The 23349-nt window shown below is 35.9% G+C and overlaps 1 protein-coding gene across 5 annotated transcripts in view; it reads right to left on the bottom strand.

Annotated features, from left to right (window-relative positions):
• SEPTIN14 (septin 14) overlaps positions 1-23349 on the bottom strand; it is an 82589-nt gene that overhangs the window by 10449 nt on the left and 48791 nt on the right. For all 5 annotated transcript variants that reach the window (XM_067706031.1, XM_067706032.1, XM_067706033.1 and 2 more), the window contains 6 exons: positions 17867-17987; positions 17296-17491; positions 12304-12490; positions 8666-8827; positions 2492-2588; positions 1040-1208 (listed from right to left, as the gene is read on the bottom strand). In XM_067706031.1, the coding sequence (XP_067562132.1) occupies positions 1040-1208; positions 2492-2588; positions 8666-8827; positions 12304-12490; positions 17296-17491; positions 17867-17987 (932 nt within the window). The remainder of the gene's footprint in view (positions 1-1039; positions 1209-2491; positions 2589-8665; positions 8828-12303; positions 12491-17295; positions 17492-17866; positions 17988-23349) is intronic.

Genomic DNA, 23349 nt, shown 5'->3' with positions numbered 1-23349 from the left:
CCAATCCAAAATGTTATGCCCTTTCTTGTCCAACACCTGTTCCCCTCAAGATGGAGGAATATCAAAGAAAAGGGAAGATTGAAACCGAGCGGGATGTTGTGGGACCCTCCCAGGCATAAAAGCCTTTCCATGTACCACCTTTCTTGTTCGTGGGAAAAAGGCTTTCCGCCTCCTAGACCTTCCCTGAGTTCCAAAGGGCAGATTCAAACAGTTACTGGGAGGAAAGTGAGGGAATGCAGAAAGAAACAATAGTGCAGCATGGGGTCCTGGACCTGGTTCCTCCTGGGGCAGGGGTGGGAGTGTGTGTATGACAATCTGATACAGATCTCTTGAGTTCTTCTACAGGAACTAACGTGCCTACCCAGGTGGAGGATGATAATTTCACGCTGAGCACAAGCATGTAGACCCAGACTGGTAGGAACCAGAAGGCTGATGACTGAACATCACCCTGTTACCTCACCATCAACCAATCAGAGGAGGGTTACACACCCTACAGCCCTCCCCCACAAATTTTGCCTATAAAAACTTCTTCCCTGAAACCCACCAGAGTTCAGGTCTTTTGAGCATGAGCCACCCATTCTCCTTGCAAGGTCCTTGCGATAAACCTTCCTCTGCTCCAAACTCCAATGTTTCAGTTTGTTTGGCCTCACTGTGTGTCGTGCACGTGAACTTGGATTCGACAACACCATGCCATTACACTGCTGCTTTTCCTCTTTCCTCCATCCAATCCTCAATATCCTTTGCCATCTTGTACCAATTTTTACTAATATTTGCAAATCTCTTTCCTGAGCTTCTGTTCCATAAATCTACTTTTCTTTTGGATACACATTTCAGCACATACACATATTGGATGCATATAAACGAGCCCTTGCATTATGTTGCTCCTACTAACTCTCCATCTAAGTCTGAAGATGATGAAAAACCACACAATTTAGGATGTGAGAAGTACAGCTATTCTCATTCCGAAATAATCATATCTCATCGTTGTAGGGGATTTCTAAGTCACCCGTCATCTTGTTTGAGCAAGATCTCCACTCACCTTACTGGCTGGTTGTCTGGATCCACATCAGTAAATCCCATTTTCTGAAGTTTGCTGCACCTATAACGTTCATAGTGCCAAGTGTGGGTTTGTTCTTTCAAGTCTTCCATGTTTGTACAAAAAAGCACATCCCGGAGCTTAACAAAGTCACAGTGATTTTCATTTTCCACTAGGCAGAAAAATAATAAAGCCACAAAGCTTATTATCAATCCCTATCACTTTCTAAGTATTCTTGAGTGAGCTAAGAGATCGTTCAGATTAATAGCTATAATTCTTTTAACCATGTAACTATGGTTATATGGTACATACAAATTATAGGTAGAGTTTATTTATAGACCAGGAAATTTGCTTGAAATTTATTAGCCAAAGAATAAATAGGAAACACTGAAATAACATGTAATATTAGTAGATGGCATAAACTTTCATTAATAATTATGTTAGTATTTTTCAAATGAATATGCTCAAGGTATTTTACAGAGCACTAAAAAAGAATATAATATAATTTCACTAAAGTAAATAATTTTATTAAAGTAAATCCTGCTAACATAAAGGTCTTAACAACTATGCATGATTTAGTTATTAAACTATATTTATACACCATATTTATGAGAATGAATTAGTCAGTTTTCAAAATCACTCAATAAATTCACATGGCTCTCTACTGTGTTTGTCATATCCAAAAGACTGAGCACAATACTTTGTGCATTGTGTATGATATTATAACCAAATGTAATATTCATTAAAATATGTTGTGTTTAAGTACATTTCATAAATTTAAAAATTTGTAATATATTAACTGAAAATAACATTTGGAAACTAGTCCCCAATAATTAGTATCACAAGTATACGAATCAGACAATAAATGACTGCTATTACACTATTCTAACTCATCATGATGCTAGATAACTAATATAAATGTCTAGGTATAATTTAGCCAAAAATGAATTGTATTACTTTATTTTTAAAATGGTTTTCCATCCCTTTTTATAGGGACCACTTTAAAATGCTTTATAAATTAGGTAGCAATTAACTTATATAACATGTTTCAAGTACCAATATTTATGCTTCTGTGTTGTTCAGAGTTCTTTTGTTCAAAGAACTTTCCAACATTCTGAATGTGACGGTTTATGCATAGAGAGATAATCTGCATATAGCAGATGGGGGAAATGAGGAGGTTCTGCCCAGTTTCTGAATTTTTGCCTAAAGCACCATCCAGAAAACTCCCGTGAGAATAGGTTACAATCAAAATAAACATTATCTTAAATGAAACAGAATCTGTGCTCCTTATCAGTAACTATTAATTTGCTGTTTAGCAAGAGTTACCAATATTGACTCAAGTTAAAATATTTTGTTTTACATATTTATAGTTATATGTTATATAATTTTTATAATTATATATATATTTAAGCATAATCATTCCAGAGCAAGCCTGCGCATCTTTGTTACATTTACCTTGTAAAACTCCCCAAGGGTACTGACGGCCTCTGACCATTCTTTTTCCAACTTTCACTTCATCTGTACTTCCTACTACAGCAAAAGGTAAGTGTTCCTAGAAAGTAAGTACAATTTTAATCATGTTTCCTTATACCAATATAACTTACTCTGTTAATCTTATTTCTGTTATGGAAACAACAGAGACAATAATATCATCATAAGTTTATTCAAACAAGTGATTTATCTTGCCTCAGATTTTATGACTTCACATTAAATATGTGCAAATTAATTGCTGTAAGCATTTGTGCGAGATCATGCACACAATTGAAAACTACCTACTGAGTACAGCCTAAAGCAAGGCATTCGGCTGTGGGGAATACAAAGAAAACAGTTTTTGGTAGACATATAATTTTTCTCACATTATCTTTACCCTGAAACACAATAAGCAAATCACTTTTAACTCCAGTATAAAAGCTAAAAGACAAAATTAAGAAAACTCTAATAATTAGTTAATTGAAATATAACATAAAGCATATTAATAAATAATACTATATAGAAAATGGAGAAGCAAATTTTAAAAGGAATGCAAATCAGAAAGGAATTAGTAAAACTATCTGTTCTCAGATGATATTTTTAAAAGTATTTTTTAATTGGGATATAACTGACATATTATATTAGTTTCTGATGTACAACATAATGATTTGGTATTTGTATATATCATAAAATGACCACCACAGTAAGTCTAGTTAACATCCATCACCACACAGTTACAATTTTTTTCTTGTGATGAGATCTTTTTGAATCTACTCTCTTAGCAACTTTCAAATATACAATACAGTACTATTAACTACAGTCACTATGTTGTACACCACATCCCCAGGACTTATTTATTTTATAACTGAAAGCTATACGACACAAATGTACATATCTATGAGACAGAAACAGACTCACAGACATAGAGAACAGACTTGTGGTTGCTGGGAGGTGGGGATTGGGGGAGAGAAGGAATGGGAGTTCGGGATTAGCAGATACAAACTAGTATATATAGGATGGACAAACAACAAGATCTTACTGTATAGCACAGGGAACTATATTCAATATCCTGTGATAAACCATAATGGAAAAGAACATGAAAAAGAATATATATATATACACACACAACTGAATCACTTTGCTGTGCAGCAGAAATTAACACAACATTGTAGATCAACTATGCTTCAATAAAGTATAAAACAAAGTAAAATAAACTATTTGGGGTTAAAAAAAAAAGAAAGGCAACTGATTTCTGTATGTTAATCTTGTATCCTTCTACCTTGCTGAATTCATTTATCAGTTCTAGTAGTTTTTGTGTGGAGTCTTTAGGGTTTTCTATATATAGTATCATGTCACCTGCATATAATGACAATTTTACCTATTCCTTACTGATTTGAATACCTTTTATTTCTTTTTCCTGTCTGATTGCTGTGGCTAGGACATCCAATACTATGTTGAATAGAAGTGGTAAGAGTGCGCATCCTTGTCTCGTTCCAGATTTTAGCAGGAAGGCTTTAGCTTCTCACTGTTGAGTAGTATATTGGCTGTGGGTCTGTCATAAATAGCTTTTTCTTTTTGTGGTACATGGGCCTCTCACTGTTGTGGCCTCTCCCTTTGCGGAGCACAGGCTCCGGACGCGCAGGCTCAGCGGCCATGGCTCACAGGCCCAGCCGCTCTGCGGCATGTGGGATCTTCCCGGACCGGGGCACGAACCCGTGTTCCCTGCATCGGCAGGCGGACTCTCAACCACTGTGCCACCAGGGAAGCCCAAATAGTTTTTATTATGTTGAGATATGTTCCCTCTATACCCACTTTCGTAAGGGTTTTTATCATGAATGGATGTTGAATTTTATCAAATGCTTTTTTCTGCATCTATTGAGATGATCATATGGTTTTGCATGGTGTACATGGTGTATCACATTGATTGATATGCTTATGTTGAACCATCTTTGTGACCCTGGTCATGGAAAGCTTGTTTTTTAAAAAGGTAAACAAAATTGACAAGCCTTTAGCCAGGCTGATTATAAAAAAGAGAGAGAGGGCTTCCCTGGTGGCGCAGTGGTTGAGAGTCCGCCTGCCGATGCAGGGGAAACGGGTTCGTGCCCCGGTCCGGGAAGATCCCACATGCCACGGAGTGGCTGGGCCCGTGAGCCATGGCCGCTGAGCCTGTGCATCCGGAGCCTGTGCTCTGCAACGGGAGAGGCCACAACAGTGAGAGGCCCACGTACCACAAAAAAAGAAAAAAAAAAAAAGAGAGAAAGAGAGAGGGCCCAAATAAACAAAATAATAAGTGAAAGAGGAGAAATTACAATGAATATTACAGAAATTAAAAAATCATAAGAGAATACTATGAATAATTATAAGCCAATAAATTGGACAACCTAGAAAAAATGGATAAATTCCTAGAAAAATATAATCTCCCAAAACTGAACCAGGAAGAAATATATAATCTGAACAGACCAATATTTAGTAGTGAAATTGAATCAGTAATCAGAAAACTCCTAGCAAACAAAAATCCAGGACCAGACAGCCTCATATGGGAATTCTACTAAACATATAAAGAAGAGCTAATGCCTATCTTTCTCAAGCTACTCCAAAAAACTGAAGAAGAGGGAACACTCCCAAATTCATTTACGACTCTACCATTACCCTGATACTAAAACCAAAGACACAGCAAAAAAAAAAAAAAAGAAAGAAAATGACAGGCCAACATCTTAGGTGTATATAGGTACAAAAATCCTCAACAAAATATTAGGTAACCAAATTCAACAATATATAAGAAGAATCATAAACCATGATCAAGTCTGATTTATTCCAGGGATGCAAGGGTGGCTCAATATCTGCAAATCAATCAGTGTGACACACCATATTAACAAATCAAGGGATAAAATCTCATGATCATCTCAATAACTGTAGAAAAAGCATTTGACAAAATTCAACATTCATTCATGATAAAAGCTCTCATCGATGTTGGTGTAGAGGGAACATATCTCAACATAATAGATGCCATTTATGACAAACCCACAGGTAAAATCATACTTAATGTTGAAAACTGAAAGCTTTTCCTCTAAAATCAATAACAAGACAAGGATGCCCACTATCACCACTTTTATTTAACATAATATTGGAAGTCCTAGCCACAGCAGTCAGAGAAAAAAATGTCATGAAGAACCTAGGGGTAAGACAGGAATAAAGACACAGACCTACTAGAGAATGGACTTGAGGATATGGGGAGGGGGAAGGGTAAGCTGCGACAAAGCGAGAGAGAGGCATGGAGATATATACGCTACCAAACGTAAGGTAGATAGCTAGTGGGAAGCAGCCGCATAGCACAGGGATATCAGCTCGGTGCTTTGTGACCGCCTGGAGGGGTGGGATAGGGAGGGTGGGAGGGAGGGAGACGCAAGAGGGAAGAGATATGGGAACATACGTATATGTATAACTGATTCACTTTGTTATAAAGCAGAAACTAACACACCATTGTAAAGCAATTATACTCCAATAAAGATGTAAATAAATAAATAAATGGCATCCAAATTGGAAGGGAAGAAGTAAAACTGTCAGCATTTGCAGATGACATGATACTATATACAGAAAACTTTTAAGCCTCTACCAAAAAACTACTGGAACTAATAAATGAATTCAATAAAGTTGCATAAAAAGGTTAATATACAGATTTCTGTTCCTTTTCTATACACTAATAATGAACTATCAAAAAGAGAAAGCAAGAAAACAATCCTGTTTAAAATCACATCAAAATGAATAAAATACCTAGAATTGGCTTAAAAGAGGAGGTGAAAGATCTATACTCTGAAAAATATAAGACGTTGGTGAAGGAATATGAAGATGACACCAATTAGTGAAAAAAATATACCACAATCATGGGTTGGAAGAATTAATAATGTTAAAATGTCCATACTACACAAAATAACCTGTAGATTTAATTCAACTCCTATCAAAATACACATGACATTTTCCACAGAACCAGAATAAATAATAATAAAATTGTATGGTTCCACAAAAGTCCTTGAATAGCCAAAGTGATCTTGAGAAAAAAGAACAAAACTGGAGGTATCACACTCCCTGACTTCAGACTATACTATAAAACTACAGTGTCAAAATAGTATGGTACTGACACAAAGACAGACATGTAGATCAATGGAACAAAACAAAGAGCCCAGTTATAAAACTACACAAATATGGCCAATTAATCTATGACAAAGGAGAGAAAAATATACAATGCGGAAAAGACAGTCTCTTCAATAAATGGTGCTGGGATAACTACATGATAACTACACAGCTACATGTAAAGGAATGAAATTAGAACCTTTTGTCATAAGATATACAAAAATAAACAGAAGATTGATTAAAGACCTAAATGTAAGACCAGAAACCATAAAACTCCTAAAAGAGAACATAGAACACTCTTTGACATAAGTGGTCACAATATTTTTTTGGATCTTTCCCCTCAGGCAGAGGATACAAAAGCAAAAAAAATAAACAAATGGGATCTAATTTAATTTAAAACCTTTTGCACATCAGAGGAAACCATCAACAAAATGAAAAGACAACCTACTGAATTAAAAAAATTTGCAAATGATATATCTAATAAGGGGTTAATACCTAAAATATATAAACAGCTCATACAATTCAACATCAAAAAAAAGCAAACAACCCAATTTTTAAAAAGGGCAGAAGACCTCAATAGACATTTTTTCAAAGAAGACATGCAGATGGCCAACAGGCACATGAAAAGATGCTTAACATTACTAATCATCAGGGAAATGCAAATCAAAACCACAATGAGATACCACCTCACATCCATTAATATAAACTATTACTTAAAAAAAAAACCCAGAAAGTAACAAGTGTTGGTATGAATGTGGATAAATTGGAATCCTTGTACACTTTTGGTGGGAATGTAAAATAGTGCAGCCACTATGGAAAACAGTATGGCGGTTCCTCAAGAAATTAAACGTAGAATTACCATACAATCCAGCAATTCCACTTCTTGGCACTACCCAAGGGAATTGAAAGCAGGGACTCAAATAAATATTTGTACAGGTATAAAAGGGCAAATATTATATATTTCCATCTACTAGAAGTACCTTGAGTAGCCAAATTCATAGGGCTGAGGGAAAGAGTAATGGGGAATTATTGTTTATTACAGAGCTTCAGTTTTTGAAGATGAAAAGAGTTCTATGGATATAGATGGTGGCAATGATAGTAGCACAACACTGTAAAAGTATAATGCCACTCAGCTGTAAGCTTTAAAAAAGTTTAAGGTGGTAATTTTCAGGTTATGTGTATTTTACCACAATTTTAAAACCTCTTAGAAGAAAACTTATAAGTAAATCTTTATTACCTTGGATTTGACAAAACATTCTTAGATATGACATCAAAAGCACAACTAACAATAAAAATAAATAAACTGGACTTCATCAATATTAAAAAGTTTGTGTTTCAAAGCACACCAAAAATAAAATGGAAAGACCAACAGATTGGGAGAAATATTTGCAAATCATGTATCTCATAAGCAACTTGTATCCAGAATATATAAAGAACTCTTACAACCCAATAATAAAAAGACAAAAGCTCAATTAAAAATAGACAAAGGGTCTGAGTAAATTTTTCTCTTGGGAAGACATATTAATAGCCGATAAAATCATGAAAAGACCAAATATTATATAATTCCATTCATATGACATGTCCAGAACAGAGAAATCTGAAGAGAAAGAAGTTGATTAGTGGTTTCCTAGGGTTGGTGGAGAGGAGGGCTGACAGGTAGTAGGTGAGAAAGCTGAAGAGTATGGGATTTCTTTTTGAGAAATAAAAATGTCCTAAATTTCGTTGTGGTGATGGTTGCACACACTGTGAATAAACTAAAACTCACTAAATTGTATATTCTAACAGGTGAGTCACATGGTATGTGAACTATATCTCAATAAAACGCTTTTTAAAAGAATTGATTATCAGCAAACATTTTTCAAAATCAAGAAAGTGAAACATTTTCCCACACTGGCTTTTGGGAAAAAAAATCTTATTTATAGTATCTTTGTCAGATACAAGTGACACTATATTACTAATATTGTTACTTATAAATTATACTTTCATTCCCACCTGTCAAATAGAACTGATATTCAGTAGTTAGAAGCTTACATTCATTGAGGTGTCCACGTCCATGGTAGCTTCATCATCTGTTGGGAACTGGTATATCTGGATGCCATTACTAATCAATTCACTCATTATCTTACACTTAAATTTCTGTAAATCATTTTTAGAAATTGTATCTGCTTTGGCAATCAGTGGTATAATGTTCACCTATTAAGAAAGAAGCAAACAAAATCTCACCATTGAGGATTTGTTATTAATTTGTTATATTTACAGTCAAAACCTCAATTTCTGACAATAAATTTTCATAACTAGATTATCACTGGCTATCATGACTTCCTCACAGAATTACTTTCCAAAATCATCAGTACTTTTGAAGATTAATCTTTAATCAGAATTCAGGTTTAGAAACCTCAATTTTCTTTCTCAAACTTTCTTACACATCTGGAGTTAGTAAAATGTAAGTAGCAAAATGAAGTATGATCAATTTGATTTCATTATCAATTTGATTTCTTATTAAACTGAGTATTAAACAGTCAGAAGAGACCTTTCATCAAAATTATAGAACAGATCAACTTTGTCCTTCTACCTGTCATTCATTTGCATCATCTTCTCCATAAATCCACCTTAATCACTGTCCCATTTTCTAGGTAGAATCTTGTTCTACCTAGATGACCTTGCAGGTAGATCTGCTTGTGTTTTCCAAAGACCACCTAAAAATAGTAGACTTTTTTTTACTATACTTTAAAAGCTGAGTGTGTATATATGTGTGTATAGCACCGTGCTAACAAAAAAGTCCATTTGTAATTTGTAAAAAGAAATGATTTCACATTGCATATTTGAACTTGAAATTTTATACATAAAATTTTCTTCCTAGCTCTACAATATGATCATTGCTTCTCAATGAATTTACATCTTAATAATTAAACTTTGTAGAAAATAACAATATAAAATTCCAAAATATGTTTTATTACTGTTAAAATAAATTGTTACTGTTAAATCATAGCTACACAACGTTAAGTTCTGTGATCTAGTAGAAATGCATAAAAGTCAGTTTTAGGTCTATTGCTTTTGTTTTAGGTTCCTCAAAGTACATTTTAAAAAAATCCTTATGAAAATCTAGGGCTTCAATATTATAAAGTAGATGTTCAAAATTTTGTCTAATTTTTTTTTTTTTTTTTTTTTGCGGTACGCGGGCCTCTCACTGTCGTGGCCTCTCCCGCTGCGGAGCACAGGCTCCGGACGCGCAGGCTCAGCGGCCATGGCTCATGGGCCCAGCCGCTCCGCGGCATGTGGGATCTTCCTGGACTGGGGCACGAACCCGTGTCCCCTGCATCGGCAGGCGGACTCCCAACCACTGCGCCACCAGGGAAGCCCCAAAACTTTGTCTAATTTTAAAATCTTGAATAATACCTTGCATAGTAAAAAGCAGACAACTGCTATGGTAGATTCAAGACTAACATAAATGTCTTGGGTTGTATTAGTGAGAAAGCTGGGAAAAGATATCCTCCAGTGATAGTAAATCATTACCACATGAGAAATGAAAACGCTTCATGTCAATAATTCCTCAGGTGTTCATATTTAAGGAACAAAAGTCACTTATTGCAAGGAGAGCTGAGAAACCTGTAAGAGAAGACAACAGACAGACACAGCCTTGCCCAACCCTTTATGCAATGGTCTTTGCAAAAATTAGTAACTTCTTGTATCTGGAAATGGCTTGATGATTACAGCTGCCCATAAAATTAAAAATAAAACTGTGTGTCCTTGAGTATTGAATATAGTACTAACCGAGAAATTGAGACAGCTCTTAATTTTAGCTAGAAATCTAACTTCTTTCAACTACTTGGTGACTTAGATTAAGTACAACGTTTCTTTCCAGTTTGAACAATACATAGCAAAGGTCAGGCCTTCTTTGATAAAGGGAACGCAATTTTAGAACTCTTCCTCCCTTCAACTGAATAAAGTTGAAGACAGCATGTTTTACCAGGGCTGAGTGCAGAAAAGAATCTCATGACATAACAAGTTCTTTCATATGTACATTTGCTCTCTGTTGGAAAAAAAAATTATATATATTCTGAATTTTCTCTGACAGAACCAGTAGCCAGGATCATGAAATCTTCATGTGTCACACCATCAGTGGTACCGGGTAAATGTTAATGGCATTATTTTATAGTACTATAGAGTAAATTCTATTTCAAAACTACAGGTAAATGACCATGATCTGAATTATGATTTAATCACAAACCCCTAAATTTAAAAAAAAATTTTTTTAAGTTTTTAAAATTTTTATTTTAGATTGGAGCATAGTTGATTAACAATGTTGTGTTCATTTCTGGTGTACAGAAAAGTGATTCAGTTATACACATACATGTATCTATTCTTTTCCAAATTCTTTTCCCATTTAGGTAATTACAGAATATTGAGCAGAGTTCCCTGTGCTATACAGTTGGTCCTTGTTGGTTGTCTATTTTAAATATAGCAGTGTGTACATGTCAATCCCAGACTCCCAATCTATCCCACACCCCCACCCTTCCCCTCTGGCAACCATAAATTCTGTTCTCTAAGTCTGTTTGTTTCTATTTTGTAAGTTCATTTGTATGAATTTTTTTTTAGATTCTGCATAGAAGTGATATCATATGATATTTGCCTTTCTCTGTCTGACTTACTTCACTTAGCATGATAAATTTTAAATTTTATTAAATTTTTTAAAACCTGTGTCTCATTTTCCTAACTGATACACATTGTAATTAAATTTCTCTGGAAAGGAAGAAAGGTTGAAATGTATCAAATGCTATTATGGGCTGAATATGTCTCCCCCTTCTCTCTCACACATACCTTAAAGCCCTAAACCCCAGTATCTCACAAAGTATTTGGAGATAGAACCTTTAAAGAGGTGATTAAGTCAAAATAAGGCCATGAAGATAGGCCCTAATCCAATCCCACTGGTGTCCTCATAAAAAGGGGAAACTTGGACAGAGACATCAGCTGTGTGTACAAAGGAAATATCATGTGAGGACGCAGTGAGAAAGTGGCAATCTGCCACCTAAAAAGAGGTTTCAGAAAAAATGAAACTTGGCGACACCTTGGTCTTGAACTTATAGCCTCCAGAATTGTGAGAAAATTAATTTCTGTTGTTTAAACCACTAAGTCTGTGGTATTTTGCAATGGCATCCCTAGGAAACAAACATAAATGCTTTAAAGATTAACAAAAAAGGACTTCCCTCGTGGCGCAGTGGTTAAGAATCCGCCTGCCAATGCAGGGGACACGGGTTCAAGTCCTGGTCCGGGAAGATCCCATATGCTGTGGAGCAACTAAGCCCGCGTGCCACAACTACGGAGCCTGCGCTCTAGAGACCATGAGACACAACTACTGAGCCTGCGTGCTGCAACTACTGAAGCCCATGTGCCTAGAGCCTGTGTTCTGCAACAAGAGAAGCCACCACAACGAGGAGCCTGCGCACCACAATGAAGAAAGCCCGTGCACAGCAACGAAGACCCAACACAGCCAAAAATTAATTAATTAATTAATTAATTTTTTTAAAAAAAAGATTAACAACAAAAAAGATATATATATATATATACATATTACAAAATAACAAGTTCTCTGTGTGCAAATGCCTTCAAGATTTGTATTATTTCACAATAAGTATCAAATCTTGATAGGTTGATAGATTTACCGAACGCACCTTACTGTCAATGTTCTTCATGGTTAATAGATCAAGGGGTTTCAGAGAATGTCCTGTAGGTGAAATGAAGTAAAGGCACACGTGGATACGGGAATCATGGTAGTCAACAAAGGAACGCTTAATTTTCAATTCTTCTTGAAGATAGGACTCAAACTGAGCATCTATGTAGTCACCTATTAGCTGGTAGCTGAAAAAATGATTATTTAAACATTTAGCATAACAGATTAATATCATCTGATGTCTGCATTTTTACCATTTAATATCTAGTTAATATGTGTACTCACTAGTTTGCCACAGTGATAAAATGTGCATAATATGTCCTTACAAAGATAACAGCTACAAGTTGTTACAAAGCAACAAAAAGTCCTCTTGTTTATAGCAAAGGAAAAATGATCTATCAGTTCAATGAAGTTCAAATCAGAAAACAAATTTTTTATATGTATACATATGTATAAGTGCAAAGAACCAAGAATGCTCAAGACATACTGAAAAAAAAATGAAGAAGATATATTCTTCATATATCACGTCTTACTATGTATGAAGTAAAATAATTAATACAGGATGGTATCAGCACAAGGATAAAGAGACTAAAGCACAAGAGAATTTTTGGATGTGACAGGACTGTTCTATGTCACAACTAAGATGGTGGGTATAAACTCTATGCATTTTTTAAAACCTACAGAAGTATACACCACAAAAATTGAGTCTTACTGTATGTAAATTTTAAGAGTGCCACCAGTATCATGACAGTGAATACATCTCTCCTTTTGCCCCCCTTTTTAACAGCTAATAATTGGATCCACCCACAAACAAAAGTACCTCTGTGGGAGATGGGACACAGCCCCACATGCCAGGGAACCAGGAGGAATCTTGCCCAACTGTATGGCAATAGGGCGACAGATGTCCATACAGGCTGTGGAACCAGCAGGAGCCAGTGAACCTGCCACACCCTCTTGCATACAGTCGTGGAAAAATTGAAGTGTGCTGACTTGGACACATACCCACAGATGGGAGAGACCTGTAGAAGTTCAGCAATCCATATGGCAGATTCCAGCACTTCGTGGAGAATAAAAAAGAATTTGGATGCGCTGGAGAGGGTAAGAGGAATTTCGCCAGTGTCAATGCTCCCCCAAAACAACACAGCACAGGGCTGAAATAGTCATCAGTAACCTCTCCCACAAGAGAATGGGAGGCTGTGAGTGAGTGCCCAGCACCCAGTGCCTGGCTGTGCAGGACATTGTTGGAGAAAACCATTTCTCTCCAGCAGCACCTAGAATACTGAAGCCGGAACTCCATGACTAGGGACAAAAGGACACCAGGAAAGAGGTAAATAAGAATATCAAAGGGCATTAAAGGGACATGCTGACCAAGCTCAGGACTTCAGCAGGAAACTCAGCCATTAGCCTCTGGGAGAACCTCACTTGATGATCTCCCCCATTGGACCCATGCATACTCCCAGTGCCCCATATAAACCCACACCTCCCCACACTCTGCAGCAGGCTGTGTGCACACTCCTGCATGTGATGGCAAGAGTGAGATCTGGTAAATGGAGTGTGCTCAGAAAAATCAGACCAGAATCTGTGAGCAAGAGAAACCACTTTCTGGAAATTTTGAGCTATAGCACCACTTTCTGAAAGGAAAAAAAGAAGTTCCTAGAAGCCAGCCAGGAGAGTTGTAAGAATCAGAGAAGGCATAAAAGCTTAAGAATTTTGCCACAAGAGGGAGTAAGAACTGTGGAGCTGGGCTGTCCATACAAGATCAGAGAAAGCTCCCAGATATAACAGGACTAATAAACAGTATATCCACCTAAATGCAACTAGTAAAGGATTTGAGGAGCTGTCTGCTACTTCAAGTGCAAAAGCAGCAATGCAAAACTCCAAGGAATGTGAAGAATCAAGAAAACATGTCACCTGCAAAAGATAATAATAATCCTCTAATAACTGAATCACAGGCACAGAATTTTGCAATCTATCTGAAAAAGATTTCAAAATAATTGTTTTAATGAAACTCAATGAGATACAAGAAAACACATAAAGACAATTCAACAAAATCAGAAAAACAATGTATGAGCAAAATTAGAAACTTAAGAAAGGGATAGAAATCTTAAAAAAAAAAAAAATCCAAACAGAAATTCTGGGACTGAAAAATTCAATGAATGAAATAGAAAATGCAATAGAGAGCATCTACAGCAGAAGAGACCAAATGGAAAACAGAATCAGTGTGCTAGAGAATAGGAACTTTGAAATAACTCAAGCAGAGGAAAATAAAGACGCAAAGAATGAAAATGAATGAAGAAAGCTTATATGATCTAAGGGACTTCAAAAATATATAAATATTAGAATAGTTGGATTTCCATACTGAGAGGAAAGGAAGAAAAGGGCAGAAAGTTTATTTAAAGAAAGAATAGGGACATCCCTGGTGGCGCAGTGGTTAAGAACCTGCCTGCCAATGCAGGGGACACGGGTTTGAGCCTTGGTTCGGGAAGATCCCACATGCCACAGAGCAACTAAGTCCGTGTGCCACAACTACTGAGCCTGCACCCTAGAGCCTGTGAGCCACAACTACTGAGCCCGCGAGCCACAACTACTGAAGCCCACGCGCCTAGAGCCCATGCTGCGCAACAAGAGAAGCCACAACGATGAGAAGAAGCTCGAGAACTGCAATGAAGAGCAGCCCCCGCTCGCCGCAACTAGAGAAAGCCCGCACACAGCAACAAAGACCCAAAGACAGCCATAAACAAACAAACAAAAAAACAAACAAATAAATAAATAGAAAGAATAGCTGAGTGGTGACCTAAACGGGAAGGAAATCTAAAAAAGAGGGGATATATGTATACATATGACTGATTCATTTTGCTGTACAGCAAGAAACTAACACAACATTATAAAGCAACTATACTCCAGGAAAAATTAACTTAAAAAAAAGAAAGAATAGCTGAGAACTTCACAAATTTTGGGAGACACTTAGCCATCTAAGTTTACAAACCTAATAGATCACCATATATCTCAATGCATAAAGACCTTCTCAAGGCACCATATAATGAGGCTATCAAAAATCAAAGACAGGGGCTTCCCTGGTGGCGCAGTGGTTGAGAGTCTGCCTGCCAATGCAGGGGACACGGGTTCGTGCCCCGGTCTGGGAAGATCCCACATGCCGCGGAGCGGCTGGGCTCGTGAGCCATGGCCGCTGAGCCTGCGCGTCCGGAGCCTGTGCTGAGCAACGGGAGAGGCCACAACAGTGAGAGGCCCGCGTACCGCAAAAAAAAAAAAAAAAAAAAAAAAAAAAAAATCAAAGACAAATACAGAATCCTAACAGCAGCAAGAGAAAAAAGAAGTGTAACCTATAAAGAAACCCCCATTAGGCTATCAGCAGATTTCTCAGCAAAGACCTACAGGCCAGGAGAGAGAAAAATAACAAAATATAAAAATTGCCAGCCAAGAATACTCTGTTTGGCAAAGTTATTCTTCAGAAATGAAGGAGAAATAAGACTTTCCCAAACAACAACAAAAAAGCTGAGAAAGTTCATTGGTACTAGATCTGCCTTGCAAGAAAATCTTTAAGAAATTCTTCAGACAGAAGCAAAAAGACACTAATTAGAATATGAAGATGTACAAAAGTATATAACACACTGGTAAAGGCAAATATACAGATTTAGAAAAATCTAATCTGTGATAAGATAGCATGTTAACAACTTAACTAGAGTATAATGGTTAAGGACAAAAGTATTAAAAATAACTATAGTACTGTAATTTGTTAAAGAATATATAATATAAAAAGAGGTAAATTTGTGACCTCAAAATATAAAATGGGGAGCAAAAGGGTGAAATTTTCTTATGCGATCAAAGTAAACCACGTATCAGTTTTATCTGTAAGATGTTTTATGTAAGTTTCATGACAACCACAAAGCAAAAACCTAGAGTAGATTCACAAAAGATAAAGAAAGGGAAATCAGAACATACCAGCACAAAAAATCACCAATTTACAAAGACAGAAAGAAACAGAGAAAAAAACTAAATAATGGAACTACGAAACAACCAGAACACAATTAATAAGATGGCAGTAGTAAGTCCTTACATCTCAGTAATTATTCTAAATATAAATGAGTTGAACTCAGTAATCAAAAGGCACAGTTGGCTAGATGGATTAAAAAAATAAAACCCGGGGCTTCCCTGGTGGCGCAGTGGTTGAGAGTCCTCCTGCCGATGTAGGGGACGCGGGTTCGTGCCCCGGTCTGGGAAGATCCCACATGTCGTGGAGCGGCTGGGCCCGTGATCCATGGCCGCTGAGCCTGCGCGTCCGGAGCCTGTGCTCCGCAATGGAAGAGGCCATAACAGTGAGAGGCCCACATACCGCAAAACAAACAAACAAACAAAATAAATAAATAAATAAAACCCAACCATCTGCTGCTGACAAGAGACTCATTCAGCATTAAGGACACACATAGGCCCAAAGTAAAGAAATAGAAAAAGATATACCACGAAAGTGGAAATGAAAATAAAGCAGGGGTGGCTGTAAAAAAGATCCAACTGCATGCCATCTATTACAATAGAGCCATTTTATTATTTTTTAATTGAAATATAGTTGATTTACAATGTTGTGTTAATTTCTGCTGTACAGCAAAGTGACTCAGTTATATATATATGTACATGTATATATACATATATATATATATATATTCTAGAAGACTATTACTTTTTTTTTTTTTTTTTGCGGTACGCGGGCCTCTAGCTGTTGTGGCCTCTCCCGTTGCGGAGCACAGGCTCCGGTCGCGTAGGCTCAGCGGCCATGGCTCACGGGCCCAGCTGCTCTGCGGCATGTGGGATCTTCCCGGACCGGGGCACGAACCCGTGTCCCCTGCATCGGCAGGCAGACTCTCAACCACCGCGCCACCAGGGAAGCCCGTAGAAGACTATTACTTTTTAATACATGGAGAAAGAAAGTAAGTTCCTTGAAATAAGAATAATTTTTAAATTAAAATAAAAAACCACTCACCTGCCTTCCTTGTTTATTTGATCACCATACCCCACTGTTTCCACAACAGTTAAGTTCAACTGAATATTGCTTTCCTGAAGTTCATATGTCTGAATTTTAAGTCCAACATTTGGGCAAAAATGTGAGGATTTTTTGTCTTTCAAGTTAGTATTGAACAGTGTGTCGATCAATGTTGATTTTCCAATCCCAGTTTCCCCTGTATAAACATAGATACATCATAGGGGAATAAGATGTCTGAGAAGAAGTAACACCCTGACCCTCTAGGATGGTTTAAAGGGTCCCAAACACTTTAAAGACTGGAATATCCTTGAAAGTATACATGCTACTCTTGACTCCCTCCATCATTACATAATATAGAAAGATAATATACACAAAGCTATATCAGATTTTGAAAGGCACTGAAACACTTAAAGAAAAAAATGTCTAAGTAACATGACTAAAGATACAAACCAATACAAACATGAAGACATAGTCTTAAATTAACAGCACCAGTGTTATGCTGCTTAAGGTAAGTTGAAATGAGCATTTAGGAAAATCAGGAAATAATTCATGTGAGGGGTTTGGCACTTACCCACACAGAGAATATTAAAAAAGAACCCTTGTTGAACAGATTTGTTCACCAGTTGTTGAGGCAAACAATCAAAACCAAAATGACCAAGCGTAGTTAAACAACGGATATTATCTTCTTTTTGCTTAGAGAAAAAAACAAATAAAAATATATTAATTAGAATAGAAAATGTCATTTGAAAATATGACTATAATAATATGTCAAAGAAATGGAATTGATTATCATTTGATCATCATACCTCAGATAAGATGCAAATGAAGTAAATTTGTGAGAAGAGAAATCTTTATCCAGACACACAGATTTTTGTCATCGTTTTTATAAATAGTGACTCTATCTCTGATCACACTCAGACTATGTTTTTAAATTTAAAAATAGGAAATTACAGAAGTACCACAAGAAAGCCTAGTATGTTACTATACAATAATAAATTATTTTTATAGAAAAAAAGGAAACAACATTCTTTCACTCCGTTTCAGTGTGGTAATATATTCAGGAAATCCAATATATGTTAATATATGTAAGGAAATCAAAGTTAATTTGAATTTTTTAAGAAGCAACTAAAAACTTTGACTTCAGATTTCTTATATGCCCTCTGAGAACTTGTGTTATATCAAATTGTTAAAGGAATCCACTGCTAATAATACCAACCTAGAAAACTAGAAATCCAACAATATTATACATAAATTTACCAACTGATTATTTTTAAAAGGTGGAAAAATAATTCAAAGAATGCTTAACAATCTACACTAATCTCATCCCTAGAAATCTCTCCCAAACAACTAGAAAATTTCACAAATGCTTTATGTATAAAAGTGTTCACTGTAGCTATCTAACATCCAAATGTATGACTCCCTGAAATAGAATATGCAAGTAAATGATAATATATTTTTTCACGCACACACTGAGGCATTCTTAAGTCATTTTTAAAGATGTTTATGAAGAATGCTTTAATAAATTGAAAAATACATGAAAATATTAGTTAAAAAAGGTGTGAAATTGTGTGTACACTCCTAGCTTTTGGTGATAGAGTAACATATAGCATTTTACCTTTCCTTACATCAACAATTAGAAACAACTGTTTGGGGAGTTCCCTGGTGGCCTAGTGGTTAGGATTCTGGGCTTTCATGGCCGTGGCCTGGGTTCAATCCCTGGTCGGGAAACTAAGGTCCCTCAAGCCGCATGGTGCGGCCAAAAAAAAAAAAAAAAGGACTCTTTGAAGGCACTGGGAGGGAAAGAAAAGGAGGCAGAAACAAGAATAAATCACACTGGAAATAAGGTTAGCATAAGAGGTGAAACTAGGTTTATCCATATATTCCCTTGAAGTGACTCCCCAGTAAATGAGAAACTTGGGAAGCAGAGCTCAAGCAGAATGACAATCTTGAGCTGGGAAGTCTAAGGTCAGAAGTTGGGCTGCCAAAATACTGGGATATTGAGAAAGAAATGCTGGAAGAGCAAGCCACAGAGTGGGGAGATCCAAATCTGCAAACTTTAGAACACTTGGCTGAGTCTAACTCTGCACGTGCAGGCATGGCTACAAAGAGCTCAGTGGCAATGGAGAGAAGAGTTGGCATTCCAAAAGTGCTAAGCTGGTATTTCAGCAGTGGTCCTGGGAAGGCCCGAGGAGACAGAGTTTGGAGTTTACATTTCTTCCAAGTTAGACAAGATTGGTCAACACTTTAGATAAACACTCTGGACTTTTTATTTAAATTTGTAAAAGGACTTGCTATAGGATTTAGGATTATGTTCTAAGTCAAAGGGTTACTCCCAAGTCAAAGGGTATAACTAAGATAAACCCATCTTTACAAAGAGTATCATGACTCAACAGTGTCCAAATGACTTGCCAGTAATCTAACTGCCTGCTAAAACAAAATTCAATACTCTTTAGAGAAATATAATAATAGAATTCAGACTTTCTACAATACCATCCACAATGCTCAATGCATAATCAAAGTTACTAGGTTTGAAGAAGCAGAAAAAAATCTGTCTCATAGCCAAGGAAAAACACAATCAATAGAAATAACCACATAATGAGGATACTGGAATTGGCAGACAAATACTATAACTGTTATGAACATGTATAAGAATCTACAGAAAAAATGAGTTTAATGGATGAAGTGATAGGTAATTTTAGATACATGAAAGATGATGATATAGGAGTCAAAGCATACCACCAAAAAAAGTCATCAAATCACAAAGGAAGACAGCAAGATAACAAGTAAAGAACAAAGCAATTACAGAACAATCAGAAATAATTAACAAAATGGCAATAGTAAGTCCTTACCTATTGATAATTGTTTTAAAGGTAAGTGAATTAATTCTCCAATAAAAGGTCATAGAAGGTTGAATGGATTTTAAAAAACCAAATGATATGCTGCCTACATGAGAATAACTTTAAGAACACAACAGACTGAGAGTAAGGGGATGGAGAAAGATATTTCAAGCAAATGGTTACCAAAATAAAGCAAAGGCAGCTATACCTATTTCAGACAAGATAGACTAAGTTATAATTATAAAGAGGACAACCTATCAAGAAGATGTATTTATTATAAATATGCACTCAGTACCTAAATATGTAAAGCAAATACTAGCAGAACTGAAAGGAGAAAGAAATAGCAATGCAATAGTAGCTGGGGATTTGAATACCCCACTCTCAACAATGGATACATCATCCAGATGGAGAACCAATAAGGAAACAGCAGATTTGAGCAATGCAATAGACTGAATGGACCTAATAGGCATATACAGAAAGTTCCATCTAACAGCTGCCTACTACACATTCTTCTCAGGTGCACACAAAATATTTTCTAAGGTAGATCATATATTAAGCCACAAGACAAGTCTTGATTAATTCAAAATGATAGAAATAATATCAAGTATCATAATGATATGTAAGACATTTACACTGAAAACTACAAAAGAATGATAAGAGCGATTAAGATTGAACTAAATAAATGGAAATATATATCGTGTTTACACATTGGAAAAACCATTAATATTAAGATGCTCTTTCACCCCATATATATTCAAATGCAATTTTAAAAGCACAGGAGAATCTGTTTAAATGGCACCTACTGGCCAAATGTTGCATAATTGAGCATCAAAATTATTAACTATGAGACTGCTGTTCTTCATATTTCAATTTCATGTTCCTTTCTACATGCCTACCCCTTCCTGAATCACCCTGCTATGGGACTCTTAATTGAGTTCAGTAGTAAGAGTAAAATAGGTTTACTATATCATGTTTTTAGCATAACTATTTTGAATAGTGTGGTCAAAAATATGAAATTATTTTAAAAAAATTTTTAACAAAGAAAACATACAGTTGGTAGTCCTAAATAAGAATATGCTTCAAAGATTTTTTTAAAAACACTCTTTGCATAGAAATTAAATTATGCTATTTCTTTTTCCATAAGCATTATAATATTATAGACACAATGATATAAGGAAACATTTGTATTAATAGTTTCACTATGATTAGTATTAGAATTCATTTAATCCTCTTATGTTAAAATAAGGGATTAAGATCCAAACAGTTTACATGATTTACCCAAAGACAGAGTTCAATACACTTTGAGCTCTTTGAGATAGAATTTTATTCACTTTATATCATTAACTCCCAGCTCACAGTAGGCTTTCAATAGCTTTTGGTTGAATTAGTACATGCTAAATGAAGAGTGAATGGTAGAGATAGGAGCCTACCCGGGTCCTATCTGGTCTCAACCAAGAATCCAGGAATCAACCAAGAATTAATTAGTAAAAATTCCATGGGGATTTTATATTTAAAGAGAGTGTATTTACCAATCCTAAACTGAAAATACAATCAAATAAGAAATAATAAAAATTTTCAATTTGTAACTACTTGTGCTCTTAGAAGACAGCGTTTATATATGGTGGTAAATTTTGACTTCTCTACTCAAAAGAGAACATTCTGACCCATATAATCTGAAGATTATATGTAACAATAAAAGATTTGGACACTCTACTGTCCTCTCTGTCCTACACTCCCTTGTGGCAGGCTTCTCTCATTTTAAAAACTGTAGCTTAGGGAGGTACCAGATCAAAGTGCTTTGTGTGTCCATAGAACAAAATATAGCCCATTTTCTTATCAGGAACAGACCAGAAACCTTGGCCTCATGAACACTGAGTTTTCACCCACAGAGCAAATATCGATAGAACAAGCAGGGGTTTCCATAGAATCATCACTATTACTTAACAAATGTCTTCTGACGGGCCAAAAGTTCTTTCTTATAATATTTACTTTTATAAAATTCCAAAATAATCTATGGAGAGAACTTAAATATTTCAGATTCTACTAATTTGGAATTTGTGATCTTTCAAGTCTCGTTCTTGAATTCAACTTTGCATCATCCACAAACAAAGCACAAATAAAGCAAATTAAGAAATAAACAAGGTAGATATATAAAAATATATGAACCTACTATTAAAAGGATTATTTCACATGCATTCACATGAAACTGAAATGCAAATCATACATTATTTTAATCCCTCATGATAGCAAGGACACACAGACTACATCTAGCAAATGGGATACTGTACATAAAGTTATAGTCTGTAAATTTATAAAAGGACTCTACAAGCTCTGGCAAGCCCTGATGTTTACCCTGTATTCACTGAACTTTTTTTCCCAGTGGTATGGGGAAAGGTAGCTGAATAAGAAAAGTCACTAGTCATTGTGAGCCTTTGGGACAGTCACTGGTGCCTGTTTTCTCTTCTGTAAAATGAGAACATTTGATCAGGAGAGCTTAATATTCTTTCACACTCTGATGTTCTATAAGTCAAAGAGTCTTATTTATGAAGAGCCTACAATTTCAATAGAATAAAAGCCATGAAGATAAAGTTAAAATATCTATTAATATCATACTAAGTACCAAAATTACAGAAAAGTCAAAAAATAATATAGGAATTTGGAAGAAGGATAGATGACTGTGGCATAGAGTAGTTAAAAATAATTTTAAAAGATGGCAGATTGTCTCTTGAAGACAGGATAAGACTTGTATGAAGGAGGGAGGTATTATGAACAAGAGGTAAAAAAAGGACCCAACAATAGAGAGTTTTAAATATGAGGCTAAGGAATATGGATTTTATCTAAATGGTAATGGGCAGTGGCTAGAGGTTTGAGCCAGAGAATAGTAGAAGGAAGAAGCATTTCAAAAATATGAATAAGGCACTAGCATGACAGTGGCCTGGAGAGGAAACTAGAGCCAGAAGATGAGTTGTGAAGCCCCTTCCCTTATAAAAGTGAGTGTTCTGTTGGTGGGAATGTAAATTGATACAGCCACTATGGAGAACAGTATGGAGGTTCCTTAAAAAAACTAAAAATAGAATGACCATATGATCCAGCAATCCCACTACTGGGCATATACCCAGAGAAAACCATAATTCAAAAAGACACATGCATAATTCAAAAAGACACATGCCCATCGACAGACGAATGGATAAAGAAGATGTGGTACATATATACAATG

This window comes from Pseudorca crassidens, chromosome 15, assembly GCF_039906515.1.
Source record: "Pseudorca crassidens isolate mPseCra1 chromosome 15, mPseCra1.hap1, whole genome shotgun sequence".
Lineage (NCBI taxonomy): Eukaryota > Metazoa > Chordata > Mammalia > Artiodactyla > Delphinidae > Pseudorca > Pseudorca crassidens.
This window is presented reverse-complemented; position numbering and strand designations above follow the sequence as displayed.